The sequence below is a fragment of the Ornithodoros turicata genome, chromosome 9 (assembly GCF_037126465.1).
Source record: "Ornithodoros turicata isolate Travis chromosome 9, ASM3712646v1, whole genome shotgun sequence".
NCBI classification, from domain to species: Eukaryota; Metazoa; Arthropoda; class Arachnida; order Ixodida; family Argasidae; genus Ornithodoros; species Ornithodoros turicata.
Genome location: NC_088209.1, coordinates 29,362,574 through 29,377,420, shown reverse-complemented (window position 1 = coordinate 29,377,420; position 14,847 = coordinate 29,362,574). Strand labels below are relative to the sequence as shown.

The 14,847-nt window shown below is 45.5% G+C and overlaps 2 protein-coding genes across 4 annotated transcripts; one reads left to right on the top strand and one right to left on the bottom strand.

Moving 5' to 3' along the window:
- Positions 1-6,336: 6,336 nt before the first annotated feature.
- Positions 6,337-13,385, bottom strand: LOC135368542 (metal-response element-binding transcription factor 2-like). 3 transcript variants are annotated; one of them, XM_064601916.1, is made up of 16 exons: positions 13,110-13,382; positions 12,118-12,270; positions 11,975-12,037; positions 11,758-11,881; positions 11,498-11,671; positions 11,307-11,407; positions 11,204-11,228; positions 11,077-11,117; positions 10,887-10,963; positions 10,715-10,767; positions 10,520-10,631; positions 10,325-10,451; positions 10,160-10,227; positions 9,925-10,056; positions 9,292-9,397; positions 6,337-8,558 (listed from the first exon to the last, which is right to left on the bottom strand). In XM_064601916.1, the coding sequence occupies exons 1-16, from the start codon at positions 13,116-13,118 to the stop codon at positions 8,016-8,018; spliced, it is 1,908 nt and encodes a 635-aa protein (XP_064457986.1). In that variant the 5' UTR covers positions 13,119-13,382; the 3' UTR covers positions 6,337-8,015. The 3 variants fall into 3 exon arrangements, with proteins under 3 accessions (XP_064457986.1, XP_064457985.1, XP_064457984.1); XM_064601915.1 differs by having other exon boundaries at positions 11,204-11,407; positions 11,498-11,665; positions 13,110-13,385; XM_064601914.1 differs by having other exon boundaries at positions 11,204-11,407; positions 13,110-13,384.
- Positions 13,386-13,752: 367 nt separating this feature from the next.
- Positions 13,753-14,496, top strand: LOC135368544 (ubiquitin-related modifier 1-like). Its single transcript, XM_064601917.1, has 5 exons — positions 13,753-13,934; positions 13,997-14,067; positions 14,123-14,204; positions 14,292-14,340; positions 14,396-14,496. Exons 1-5 carry the CDS (start codon positions 13,903-13,905, stop codon positions 14,462-14,464), a joined length of 303 nt encoding a protein of 100 aa, XP_064457987.1. The 5' UTR covers positions 13,753-13,902; the 3' UTR covers positions 14,465-14,496.
- Positions 14,497-14,847: the final 351 nt, after the last annotated feature.

Sequence of the window (14,847 nt, the reverse complement as noted above, 5' to 3'; positions counted from 1 at the left end):
GTATGGATGTGTCATCTTCTCCCATCTTCCCGACTACCGGCTGAGGAAATTGTTTATCTTAGAAAGGAAGGCGATACGCTTATGCTTGGGCCTTCCTAGGTTCACTGCCAACGATGCTCTGTATCTTGAGTCCCATGTCCTTCCGCTGAAGGATCGCTTCCGCCTGCTAACCGTGAACACTCTGCTCTCATTGTTGCAGAATCCCCTTGCTTTAGAGCATAATGACTCTCTTAAATATACGCGATCCTGGATGTGTAGACGATGGCGGAAATCAAACACCCCTCAACTCCTCTTTGCTCAGCTTCTGCTGACTCCGTTGGACGTCTCGCTTGTAGACATTGCCCCACCTCTGCCCCCGCCAGTGCCAATTTCCGTCCAGGTTCTCGATATATTTCGTCCCGGCACGAAGCACTCCTCCTTGAATCATCTCCAGACTGTGTTGACTTGCCATTTTTCTCGGTTCTCCGATCACCTCATCATCGCAACTGATGCATCTGTCTCGGACGAGCGGGCCGGTGTGGGTATTGTCATCCCGCAACTTGACGCCCGTTTTCCTATTCGCTTGCCCGACTATACACCTGTTTACGAGAGCGAGTTCCTGGCAATGGTCCTCGCACTACTCAAAGTGCCCCCGCTTTTCTGTAAGGCACTTCTCATATCTGACTCCTTATCTGTGGTATCGGCCTTGGACTGTCGCGATAGCTCGTTGTTCCCAGTCCTGGCCTCACTCGCCCCCTCTCACATATCACACCTCATTGTAACCATTGTGGGCTCCCGCTCAACGAGGCCGCTGACACCCTGGCGAAGATGGCCCTGTCCGGCCCCGTGCTTCCTATCCTCCCGCCGGTTGCTGCCGTTGTCCGTGCCCGTTACAAACGCTATCAATCCCTTGCTCGGCCTCCTCCCCGCCTCGGCTATGAACACCTCTCTTTTGCTTGGAACCCGCGCTACTGCCGCTCTCGACGTGCAGAAGTCTGTCTGACGCGTCTTCGGTGTCTTGCCCTCCCGCTTAACTTTTACCTCCATCGCAGTGGGGTGCAACCTTCCCCAGGGTGTCCTGAATGCGGTCACGACGAAACCCTCCAACATTTTGTTCTCGACTGTAGTACCTACCGCCGCCTTCGCCTACAGTCCCTCACCCTTCCACTGCTAAGGTTTAGCGTGCCTCTCTCATTATGCGCATTACTCTCGTTCGGTGCGTCCCATACCGGAAAATGGAATCCCGTCATCGCAGATAATCTCGTCTCATTCGTTGCCGGCTCCAACCGGTTCTAGCCCTTAGTGTCACTGTCACACTCATATCATACTGAATTAGCCCTGGCCAATCTCCCTTGCGGATCGCGGCCATCTTCCTGGGGAGAAGAAGAAGAAGTCCTACGGTTCAGCCGAGGCAAAATAATGGCCACGTGGTCAACATAGATGAGCTGTAGGAGAGAACGACCACGTTAACACGCAGGTAGTCATCATCATCATCTTGGTAGATGGGATGTTACGCTCAGTGTGCGCTAAAACCGTCCGCTCTAGAATAGTGCCAAGGATTTACCGAAGGCGATACCAGGGCAGTGCGCTTAGACTGAGCCATTCTATCACCTTCTGTTTACTTTTTTGCGATTATTCGTCCCGCCGTGAACCCAGTGTGCCCCCAAAAGGCTCACAGGATTTGTAACAAGACTGACCCTATCCTGTATACAGGGGCAAATGATTCGAAATAAAAGCAAAAGCAGGAAAAGTCATCGCGTATCGACCACCTCGGTATTAACACCTCAATAGCACGCAGTTCCCGCTAGTACACATTTATTATTATTATTGCTTTGTTTATATACCACATAGAAGAAGAAACTCGTAGTTCCATCTACGTGAGCATCATCTCGCTCGAGCATCATTCGACCAGGAGCTTCGACGGAGGATGTCAAAATTTTGTTGCTAACTCCCGAACTCGGATGCCTAACACGAGGGACCTGGTCTAGACTACCATGACGGGATTCCTTCGCACCGGGATACGGTTGTAGTGTCCTCATCCGGCTTCACCACCTTTTCAAAGACTAGCCTTCCAAAATGTCCGTCAAGAAAGTAGAGTCCGTTGAGTTAGCGTTGAACCTTCCTGTAGGCACCAGCACCAGGACATGGCCAGCCGAACAGAGGAGCGACGAGGCCAGTTTATTGCCCCGTCAACCGTCTTCTCAACAGCTGAGTTCGCGTCAGCTAGAAAGAGTGAGGTCATTACAGCTCCTTTCGCGACTACCATCTCCCGAACAGCAGCAGGTGCAGCAAGTGCAACAATTGAAGAAAATGGAACCAGTTGAGCTTTCCTTGAACCTTCCAGTGGGTACAAGTACCAGGATATGTCCGGCGGAACAGAAGAACGATGAGACTGGTTTATTGCCGCGCCAATCGTCTTTTCAGCCTTTGAGTTCGCCCCAGCTGGAAAGAGTACGCTCGTTACAACGCCTCTCGCGACTACCATCTCCCGTACAGCAACAGGTGCAGCAGGTGCAACAAGTTAAGACAATGGATCCACTTGCGCTCGCCTTGAGCCTCCCAGTAGGTACTAGCACCAGAATTGTACAAGCGAAACAAAGTGACGCAGGGAGCTTGCTGCCACAGCAGCAGTCTGCGCAGTATTTGAGAACACACCAGTTGGCAAGATCGCGGTCTTCGCAGCTATTTCCGCAGCATGTCTCTCCCACTCAACATCCTACGCAAACAGGGTCGGCTAGCCTGATCATGAACTTCCCATCAACTAGCAGCAGCTTTCCGGGACAATCCATGCAAAGCTTGGGAAATAGTTTCTTTCCGCGTCAATCACCTTCTCAGCGTTTACCATCTCAGCCTGCAGAGTCAGTTTCTGCACAGCACTTCTCACGGTCGACGTCACCCATTCAACAACGCTACCCCAGTGGGATGCAAATCAGCAATGCTGCCGACGGCAGGCAAGTCTATGTAAATTACGAAAGCCGCCGAGGAGGGGCATACGATACATACGATAACTATTCAAATTTTGATGACTACGACGCTTACAATAATCAGACAGATACGTATGGTGAACAGAGATCGCGGCGTGCCTACGACAATAGCGGTACCCGCGACACCCGTGATGCCAACGTCACCCGTGACGCTTTCGACGATCGTGACTACTACGAAGCACATCGACAAAGTCACTCTGCACTGCCATCATCATCGGCTCCTGACGCCGAAGTTTCTGCGAGGGTGCGATCACTAGTAACCCTCCTAGACATGAAGCCACCCGAGCCGCCAGCACCACCAAAATTCCCTCCTCCAGTCGATGACTAGTACACGGCCATGGGCACACTGTCCTGGTGCCCATGACGGGAAAGCCTACGTGACCAAGTCTCCAATGATGATTATTACAGAAAGCCTAGAGAGGGCGAGGGCGACTGTCACGCCCATTGTCTGAAGCTGTTCCCTGCTTCGCCTAGAGTGTACTGTGTATTCATGTAAATAGCGAGGATATGGTCGGTGTACTGGTATAACGCAGCCTTTCCTTCTGTCGAATCACTACAACGAATAAAGCCTTGTTTAAAACGAGAATTTGCTCCTGGAAAGGCAAACATTGAGTGCAGGGTCGTGTCCACCACTTGACGCCGTCGACGAGGTGCCGGCTCTGCAGGTTGTCTTGCAGACACGCATTAGCTCGTAGTGCGAACAATGGATGTCTCATGTGCTTAGTAAGTCCAAGGCCATCTTTGAACTCCTTTTTTGAAACTTTCTATTGCAACAGAACTATATTCTTATTGCTCACAAGCCCCAGTTCCCGTAGCAGGTGTACAATTGGCGTGTGTGGAAAATTTTATTTTAATATTTTGGATAAACGTCATATGCATCGAAACTGTTTTGGTTACCATTTTCTGCTATGCATGAGGTCTTCGTAGATCGTTTGTTCCTATTCGAATTTTCATGCAGAAATAATTTCATTCTGTTTGGAAAACGTTTCGACAAATTGTTGTACACTTTTGTAATGTATATGTTTGATAAATTTCCAACTCTCTTGCTTTCTGTTTGTTGATAATGAAAAATTTTGGGGATATTCGACGCATTTAAAAAAATGTGCTACAGGCTTTTATATAGCACGGGCTGTTTGCAGCGTCCACAGGCTAGTAGCTAACCTACACATGAACACAAAGTCCCCTTGCAAAGAACATCCAAAGCTGTGAACTCCTCCTTAGGAGCTTAGGAGAATGCATCACCTCAGTATTCACACTGCTCTCTCTCTCTCTCTCTCTCTCTTTCATTTTCTTTCCTTCTTTCTTTTTTTTTTTTTTTTTTTTTCTCTAAGGGGGCTTTTGGATCGTCATCTTCCAGCAATCACAAAAGCTTCGGCCCATATGCAGGCCGGCTCCCATGGCTAGTGGCAAAGATGATCGCATTCCACGCCGAGACCGCGTGAGAAGTGACCCTGGCTCGAATCCCGATTTTCCACAGACGCAAATGTGGGCAGTTCCACGTGAAGTCGGCCTAAAACGCACGATCCTATCGAAGCAACATGCCGTGAGACAGGCATATCGATTTTTAATATGTGATAGAGGAATAAATGTTCTATCGTTCGGCGTCAAGATTATTGTCGTGGCGCCGTTGACAGCAGAGATTCTGTGGATGTTACGTAAAGCGGCGTACCGTTCACAATAAGCGTAGCACGTCAATGGCGGTCGGGTGTACCAGAGCCAGGGCCATTTCCAACCTGCGTACCAAGTGTCATCTGCCTGGAGCAGGAAGTGAGCGAGAAATGGCAGTTCAGCGCATTGGGAATTTCCGTTATACGATGCCGCTCAAGTTCTTATACAACTTAACCAACAACCATGATGATAGAAATTCGTAGTAAATACTAGGGTTACGTGTTTTTGGCTTTTATTTTTGGACGCATTCGGCGTATGTTTTTCGGTGTTTATTGATTTTCGCGAAATTGGCGTTTTTCGATATTTTTCCTCGCGTGTACATGGTTTACCCGACTTGTTCGCTGCGGTGTCGTTTTACAGCTAACGAAAAAGTAAACGGACATTTTTTACAACCATCGTATTTCCGTATGGGTTTCTGATCTGCATCAACAACTTGCTGGGACGTCCCTCTGTATTCGGTGTTTTTCGGCTAAAACAAAAAACGCGGAACCCTATAAATAGCATAGGCAACGGAGAGAGCGGTCAAGGGATTTTTTTCTGCCAGGAACACATATTGGTACCATTTCTATTTCATTTCAATTGATGGAAATTTAATGCGTTGAACTGAACTCCGAAATTTCCCAAGTGGCGGAAAATCCGCGGAAATTTTTGTCGGCTCTAGTTTGAGCGCCAAAGTGCAACGAAAGGACATGTTACATTGACATATGACACACGAGGGGGAGAGGGTTTGAACCCCAACCCACAGAAGAATTCCGCTCGTGGGTGACCTCGTTCTTGATAAGATAGTCCTGATTCCCGCACTCACCGCGCGTGTTTGGATAGCTCGGCTGTTTTGTAGTTGCAATGTTTTTGCTTCTTTTCATTCTTGTTTTTATTATTTTTGCAATAATCCCATGAAATGTTGATGCAGTACAGTACAAAATAATAATAATAATAAACTGTTAAAATTTGGACAACGCGCAGCAGCACAAATCTATTTGGCAGTGGAGCTGCCAGTGAGGTTTTCAGTCTCCATGCTTCCAGTTCAACTCTCCATACTTCAGAAAAGGCCACAACCAGATAATGTACGCACACCATGCACGGCGTCGCGGTAATTGGATACCCCGAGACGTAATTTTGTGCAGATTATTCTTTACTTCAAAGGAACATTGGACAGGGGGAGTGGATGTCCCCTCCACAAAGTTTGTTGTAATGTTTCTGGCTGCGGCGTGTTGCACAACAGACAACGTGCTCTTGCGCAAGAACGATTATCCTAGTTCAGGGATTTTCCCAGCACTCCTAAAATAACTGCCAGAAATCTCTGGAAATCCAGCAGGTAGGGGTGTCATCCCCCTTACGGAATTCAAACTCCCCCTCGAGTTGAGAAAACCTGCGTAAACCCCTGTCCTAGCTGACCTATAGAGTGCGGGAGAGGTCATTGATATGTACACCTTGAATGAAACCTTGTGGCTGCTCTCCACGCTGATGCTATGCATGGCATGGACCTCATTACATTAGGCAAGGAGACTGATCCCTGCCTCCAGCAGAGCAATTGCGCAGCTTTGAGACACCATACATCAAAGATTCACTGGTAATAATAATTGTACTGACAATCTGTTACCATACTTTTGAAAAGGGGCTGTGTGTAACCCAGCACAACGTACAGGAAGGAAAACTGTCTACATCTACACTATTCCGTACGTACAAGACCAAAGATGCAGGAAGGTACAATGTAAATATATTTTATTCCACTTTAACAGCACTTTGAAGCAAACACCACCAAACGGACAGTATCATTCTTTGGTACCATTCAAAGACTTTTAATGTTGTCAGTGTCACTACCATGAGGTCATCACTCCTCACACTCAACAATGGTCCGGCCACATTAACGTCCAAAATGGAATACAAAAGCCACCCCTGCCAGGATGGTGACACCACAGCCCAGAAAACATAGCTAGAAAAACAGGGTAACAGGTACACACAGTCATTACCAATGACTGCTGCTTCTTTCAACTACTGCCTCACAATATTTAACGGTAACGAATAACCCGACAGATGCTAACATTCTGTTTTTCGCAGAATGAGGCCTGTTACAGAATTTTGCTGTTCTGCACGTAAGACAAACGGTTATAGGCTCTTCCCATTTACAAGGACACATGGTGCTCAATGAACTAACAGAAACTGAAAAGTGGAAATCGACTAGCAAACAATGTGAAGTATAACGGCAGTACCATAGAAACAGTCAAAAGCACTTTTTTTTTCATTTCTCACACACAATATCATGGGTTCATGTGTAAGGCCATTAAAAAAGTTGATTTCCTCTAATATACACAGGGTACAAAATGGCTGGCAGTTTTGAAAAACGTGCCTCAAAAAACAGACATCCACCACACACACACACGTGCACACCCAAACACACATACCTAGCACACATGTGCAGACGCTTGGCTGGCAACATCTTTGTACTCCCTGGCAAATCCTGATCTCACTTAGCGGCAATGTTAGGAACTAAGGTTCTCTTTTGTAGTTGTCTTCATGCAATTTATATTTGGACACTCTGATAAGGGCTATAAGTGTCAGTAGATAAATTCTGATATGTCTCCTGTTCACTGATCTCCTGATTGACACCCCACATGGCACTCTTTGTGCAAAAGACGTGAGAGATACTTCGTGGATACTTCGTTTCTTATAAACAGCAGAAATGATTGAATGTTTAATTATACACCAAAACCACAGTTAACGAGTTTATAAAATACAATGCCGATGACAGTGGATACCTTGTCAGTTATCAAAGTTTTAAAGAAAAAATAAAGTCAACAATATTGTAGTATAGAACGGAAAAAAAAAAAAATGCAGTAATCCATAGGTTCTCATGCAGTAGCAAGCTTAAGATTTAAAATGATGAAAGTGCCACGAAGCACTTGTGAAGTACAGAAGTCAGATTAACCCGTTGAATAGAAGTATCTGTGCTAACAGTTTGAGCTCATTGCCATCCTCCTTTTACTACTTCTACACAATTCAGTTCATGTGCTACACCCTTGTAATCGCATTAAAAAAAAAAAAAACACAGGGCGTGACCACTCACAGGACACTCAACAAACATTTTATATGCACGAGCCATGGCCAGAAAAACAAGCACCTTCATTCTCATCAACTAGTATATTTACAGTCAGGTATGTACAGCATTGTCCCATTTGCAATGCAGAAAGGAGTTATATCAAAACATACCTAGATTCTAAACTGTTCACATTCACTCAGTCTATGCGTTGTGTACAAGTGCACGCGGCTCAAGGTTTAAAATGCATTCTCCACATTTGCTAGCACATATTTATGCACCAGTCTGAACAGATGAACACACTTTGTGCATCTTCCCCGCAGGTCCCAACACACTTCCTTTCGTCTGTCTCATGCTTCTCTTTCTATGAGGAACTGAATCTTGCCGTCGGCCGTCATTCTCCTTGCTAGCAACTTCATGTTACCAGTCACACTGTTCACTTCCCTGTTCCCTCGAGACCGCCTTCGCCAGCGAGGTGAAATGTTGTACGCCACGTCTTCAACTTCCATGTCGCTGGTGTCAGAGTGGCTGGAATCCTCCGTGGCAGCTGTGTAAGTGGTCGAAACCGAGGCCGAGCGTCGCCGCCGTCGGCGCTTGGATGCCGTCCGTATGTCCTTCTGACTGAGTAACTTTCGCTTCGCGGGACGTCGGCTACGGCACTTTTTGGGCCTTCCCTTGTCCAAGTCGTAGAACGGGTGGTTGCTGCCCCCAAAATCTGGAGGAGGAGGGATAAACGTCTCGAGGAACGCCGCCGCACTTCCCCCTCCCACGGCACCGTTTGGTGGAACTCTGCAGGTCCCATTTAGGTGTGCTTTTGCGGTTGCTTTTACGGGTGCCTTGCTGTTCTGGTGACGCACAAGACCATTGGGCAACTTCCGACTGGTGCTGTTATTCTGGGTGGAAAAAAAAAATACAAATAAAAGTACAGCGTATATCACGGGAGACTTGCCAAGGTGGGGAAAACCTAATTAAGGAGGTAAAATCCGGGGTATGCTTGTGTGAGCAATAAGACTCGATAATTGGTGGTAGGAAAGGACGATGTTGGTAGGGTTTTATTTACGCGTACAACAACAGCAAGCTTGGCCCCGGCACCTTACCAGACACAAATTATCACTCGAAAAGTTTTGTAGCAGCCGACCTTGCCCTCAACTGGGGCTGACTCCTCCACATAATAGGTCACAACGGTTGGGTAGAGCTTTGCCTGGCTATCGTTATAACTCTGTTTCCGCGCCCATGTGTGTGTAGTTCGAGCACACACATGATTACCATAAACAGCAGTGCCTGCACTTGTCCCCCGGAAAAAAACTGTCTAGAAAGTGATAGCAATTGTGCCGAAATTTGGTTGAAGTTTACGTCTATGTGGCCAGACCAAAAGCAGGTGTTCTGATAGATATAGGGAGAAAATCGCGTTTTTACATGGTTGTTTGTTTCTCAATCGTACAACCGTACAAAATGGTCAAAATCTGGGAGTCTCCTGGAAAAACTGGGAGACTTCGCAGATCTGTCACAGTCAGTTCCAAGCCATGGAGTGATATATCCAGACCCACTCCATGCTAATGTCTGGGGTAGCACCTGTTAGTGTGCATGTGTCACTTCTGCATGTAAATACATTACGAGAGTGCACACCTTTGCATGGCTATTGTTCCTACGTTTCCGGCTGTCTTCTCTGTCTGGACTAGGTGAATGTGTTTTCTGCGGGACAGATCTTCTGGCAGGAGCATTCTTGGTGAAACTGAACGTAACGAGAGAAGAGGACATAAATGTAGCTTGGATATTCGTATCTAGGAAAGCACAGGCGAATAGAGAGTGATGTACTGTATTTGCGCACTACTTTGCCATATAATATTCGTAGGTACGCATAATTTTTCAGCACTAATTTGGCAGCTCTCAGAACACACAATGGGCCGTCGGGGAAGACTAGGTTACAAAAAAAGAACGGAACTGAAGAAAAGGACAACATGTCTGCAGTGGGAGATGTGTTGTGTCCTTTCTACTCTTCTGTATTTTGTCCTCCTGTGCTGCTAGTATAACATCCAAATATTATCCTAATATCAACATCCTCATCAATATTATATTATATTACACTACATTAAATATTAACATCCTTATTAATTATATGGGCTATGACCCCAATAGTAACTTTCAATGTTTGGAAAACCAAGAACACAGATATAAAAAGAGACGATAAGATAGAGATACAAGATACAATATATACATATAAGAATACACAGATTTAAAAAACTACTGCAGAAAACTCACACTTCATCTTCCGTTTTTCCTGCATTGTCTTTGTTTTCAGGCTGCGAAACTTCAGGTGGAAGGGGTGGTACAGTTTTCGTTCTCAAGCACCAAAGTAATCGTCGCTTCTTCATGTCCTTTGTAGCTTTGAACCTGCAATGGAAGGCAAGGCCACTGCTTAGATAAAAAGAGCAAGTGTGCTATGCAAGAAAACAAATGACTCATGATGACTAGTTCTTTTTTTTCTTTTTTGTACCTTGATTCGTCAGTGTCCAGGCAACGGAATATGTTACACCGACGTTCTCGGGGCGATGATCGGGACATCTGGACGTGGGAAGAAAAAAAGTCAGTACAGCCGCTAACAGTGCAACAGTATGAAATGTCAACCCGTGTGTCCAAAATATGTGATGCGGTATCTTACGTCAGGAGGAAGTTGTAGTGCCAGCCATATGGAGTTGAGAAACGGGAGGATATCCTCGTCCAGGTCATAGTTCTTTTTGGGGTTTTCCACATTCATGTTGTACAGTATAAGGTGGGTGACATCAACCCTGTAAGAAATTTGCTCGAGCAATCTTCGACACCACTGTGAACACAGCTTTAAGGCAGCAGTGCTCACCAGGCCAACGGAAGCCTTTTTACAATCTCGGGACCATTATTGCACACAGAGCATGTGAAGTTGTAAAATCTGTCGCCATACAGCAGGGGAGTCTCCAAGCTCTGAATACAGGCTGAAAGGAAATGATTGAAGAAAGCATGGGAATCGGCAATGGAAGTACGTAAATTGTCCAATTTGGTAAGCACGTTGATTTACCTTCATGAAACCACTGCTGGCAAACCAGGCATTGCAACATTTTTTTGTTCCACCTAGACGAACGAATGTTGTGCCACCATTAGCGAATTTATAATTTCTTTTTAAGGGGGCACCAGGTGGCTTGTATATAACAAAGCAGAGTGAAATAACATTAAACAAAAATTTAACGTACTCTCCAGGACCTCCACAATAGCAATAGCGATTTCGGAGGTTAGTTCTGTGATGGCTATCCCATTCCAGAGACTTTATCTGTAAGGCAGTGATTTCTCTGTTGACATAATGGTATACAGATAGCAAATAGCGCATGCGTAGGAGATAGCTAGCAGATTAGCGGGGAGATTAGCTCTCCAAGAAATACGTACGTCATATGGAAGGCCAAGTTTGAATGTCTGCACCCGCATACCTACAAAAAGGTAAAACGGGCAGATGTAACGAAAATATCTTATTTTATTATTATTATTCTTTTAGAGTGCATTCACAGGTGCTCACCATTCCTATAGTTCTTTGCGCTCTTCTGGAATTCAATGTGACCACATCTTAGGTCCAAAACTTTGTGACAAACAGAAAAGAAAATAGGACCGAAGACACTTACTCGTACGGATCCCACAGGTACACAGTGCCTGCAGTGCCAAGGGATGTTGGGTAGAAGAACTTGGTCACTGATCTTGGGCAGGTGACAGAGCTGGTGGAACCCTGTTTGGCAAGAGAAACCGCACAAGTTAGGGCTGCTTTGATAACTATGACAAACGTAGCAACAAGCGCGCATGGTTGATCTTCACTAACCCTTGTTGCAAGTGTCACATATGACAATCTCATTTGGAGGCTCGGATTCCCCTTTGCTGCACACACTGCACATGAGATCACTGTCTTCCTCTTCTTCCTCAGTCTCTTCATCTTCATCTTCCACTTCTACAGAATTAGCAGGTATACACCTCCCTCCTTGGAGTGGATCTGAAACTGGAATTTAACTTCTAGTTTCCCCAACCTAAAAAGCACTGAATGTGCAGTCACTAAGTGTGGGGGAAAAATCTAACTTCACTAACCATAGTCCAGTGTGTGGTTTTTACAGTTGACAGCTTTCTCAACATGGCTGATGTGGTTGGTGTATTTCAGCGGAGCAAAGCCATTGCAATCAACTGCAAGGGGTGGTGCAGCTCCACAGGCCCCCTTTGGTGAACAATATGCAAAGAGTGCGTACATTTACTTCTACGAAAAAAACTGTGAAGTTTAACACGGATATGATATATAAAGGCTGCTAACCACTTCTTTCTCCTTTGACGCTTGGCTAGAAGTGACATTTTTATAACTGGGCTGCTTCACCGTCTGAGAAAAGATTCAACATTCAAAAGCGTTCTACACACCACATTCCAACCGGCCAGTGAAACACAGAGGAGACACCGTACCTCATCAACAGCGCTGGAAATTCTGAGCTTGTTATTCTGTTGCTCCTGGTTGAGAAAGGAATACCAACTGCGAAGCATACGCTTTGGCTTCTTGTGTCGGATGCGAGGCCTTAGCTCATGTCCACCCTGTATTTCTCCCCTAGACATTGCGTACTGCAACAACACATTGGTAAACAACACATCAAGTTGTATGTTACCCCTCTGCTAACTGCACTTCCTGCATTAAACAGCGCGTTAATGCTGTATGCACTCCACATTAAGTGAAATGCGATTTTGCCAGCTTATCCTATAACCCCTCAAAGTGACTGTCATCATTATAACACATCTTACACGAAAATATCGTATACCGAAATAGACACATCAGAAGCATATCGGGGACCGAAATGGGCGCCTAAATATTGACTCTTTCGCAAAGGCACGTGAACGAGGCAACCTCATCGCGTTTTCGTCTCATCACTCCAATTCCATTTCACAAATTTAGCCAAACTGTAGACTTTTCAATCTTGTTTAGCATACCGGCGCTGACCACTCTAGTCGGTAAACAATAGTCTCATCTCGCACGTCATAGCCTACGAGGATTCGCCGTACACAAACGTGGCCACGACGCCTTAATCCTTTCTTCGATACCTCCTAGTTTTAACGTGAACAATGTGACTTGAAGGCGTGATAAAGAATTCGCGATCGGTTCGGTAAATGGAACGTGCGTAGAGTGCAAGGGCAATAAAGGCCCGAATAACACAGGACGTTGAACCCTTTCGTTTGCGTCGTGGAGAAAGGTCCGCTGTTACATAAAACTGAACATAGCTGCAATTTTCTAGTGCGATTTCATTCGGTTTTCGGACTATGCACGTAACGCAACCTCAAGTGGAAGGACAGAAACATACGGAGCTCGTATGTAACATAAACGTCCACAGCCGCGAGAACAGCGGAACTGTTGCGGAAGAAGTCGAAGTTTAGCAATTCGCTCCAGACACAAATTCAAATTTTCTTACCAGTAACATTCGGCGCGTAGCGACGCGTCCTCCCCTACGTTCAGTATCTCCTAATGTTGGTCATTCTCGGAACCCAGCATCGCAAATTAGATGTTGATCCCTGCCGACAGCTCCTAGCAGCATGTTTGTGCCGCATTCAGGTGGTAAGCGACAAACGTCATGCAGCAATTTCGGTATGATCCCTGCCGTCCTAAATTCGACGAGCTTGGTCCGCCATATTGGGTGTTCGGCCAGTTTGGCGCCTTTTGAAAAAGTTTGAATGTAGGATACCAGGTGGCGAAGACGAATAACTAAAATAAAGAATGCGATGTGGCTTAAATACGGTACTAACACGTCAAAACCTCGGACAGTAATAAAGCACTGCAATGATACTGCAGTACAGTGCTGTATGAAATAGCAGAACAGACCGTTACTACCAGTTAAAACGGCAAAAGAAAATAGAGGCATACGTTGCACGCACCTCAGACACTTGTATTAGCTTAAGTTAACCAGCTTTAGTTTATTTAACTACATTCGTCATGTTTTATTTGAACGGATATGCCAAGCTTTGCGTTGGGTACTCTATTTTAACTGTTCGTCTTCCCTTTGAGGATGTGAGCGGTTTCGTTTTCTACGGCGTGATGCGCGGTGGCTCACGGGAGAATTGTTTGTTCTGGTACTTCCGGTACTTCTTCCATGGTTTCCATGGAGCATGTGTGCTTGAGTGATACGGCTGTATTGTCACAGTCACAGTGAGTTTTGTCATCATCATCTACAGAAGCTAGAGCTTAGCGACGAAGTAAATTGAGACGAAATGGGTGGACTACCGATCGAAATCGAATTCGGGTCAGTGCCATCGTCCATGAGTAGTGGTCATCTCGTCACATTTTGTTCTTCTCAACTCGCAGAGGAGGAGCTGAGCTGCTATTCGAGAACAAGAAGCAACACAGCGTCTTGCTACCAGACGAACATGACAAGTGTATGTAACGATGATGAAAGAATCTTTCATTACCTCACTGTGTTTCCTCTGTCAGGGACCATTAGACACCTGTTACAGTGGATCAAGTCAAATCTCCTGAAGGGCAAAGTTGAACTTTTCCTCCAAGGGGATTCTGTGTAAGGAGCAGAATTCGTACTCATACACCTATAATGCGTGTAGTACACACTTGATGCATTGTCTTATTGTCTTGTAAACACTTACAGGCGACCCGGAATATTGGTGTTAGTCAATGATACCGATTGGGAGCTTATGGTAAGGTTTCCACTAATGACTATGGCCGTGTGCTATATGCTTGGATGCTTTCCAGGGAGGAGACCAATACATCATACAGCCTAACGATACCGTGTACTTTATATCTACACTTCATGGAGGGTGAAGTGGTTAATAAAACACCTTTTATCATTTTCAGGGATGCACAGTACATCTTTTGCCTTTCTTATTTTGTCTGGGAGGCATGGATTATCAAATTTTCAATACCTCTGAGGTTTCGTAGCATCAAATGGTTATCCGCTTTTTGCTATTTCTCGTAATGTATGAAAAATTAAATACTTGTTGTGATCTGGAAACACATTTGCAACATTCCAACATGGGTTGAAAAGTAGTCAGTAATCAAGTTTCAAGTTCACACTCAATGTGAGCTTCTTGAAATTCCCCAAGAAATATACCTTTCCTTGAAATCACTCTAATATGGATTATCTCTGGGATTTCCAAGTGCTAAGCGGTCAGTGAATCGGATGACAAAAATTTGTAGCAGAGTAA

Coding starts and splice junctions, on each gene's coding strand:
- LOC135368542 (XM_064601914.1), bottom strand. Junction 11,118..11,203: donor CGCAAAGAACTATAGGAATG/GTGAGCACCTGT, acceptor ACCTTTTTGTAG/GTATGCGGGTGCAGACATTC. Junction 8,559..9,291: donor GGAACAATAGCCATGCAAAG/GTGTGCACTCTC, acceptor TTTTCCACCCAG/AATAACAGCACCAGTCGGAA.
- LOC135368544 (XM_064601917.1), top strand. CDS start 13,903: ATGGGTGGACTACCGATCGAAATCGAATTCGG. Junction 14,068..14,122: donor ACCAGACGAACATGACAAGT/GTATGTAACGAT, acceptor TTCCTCTGTCAG/GGACCATTAGACACCTGTTA. Junction 14,341..14,395: donor ATACCGATTGGGAGCTTATG/GTAAGGTTTCCA, acceptor GATGCTTTCCAG/GGAGGAGACCAATACATCAT.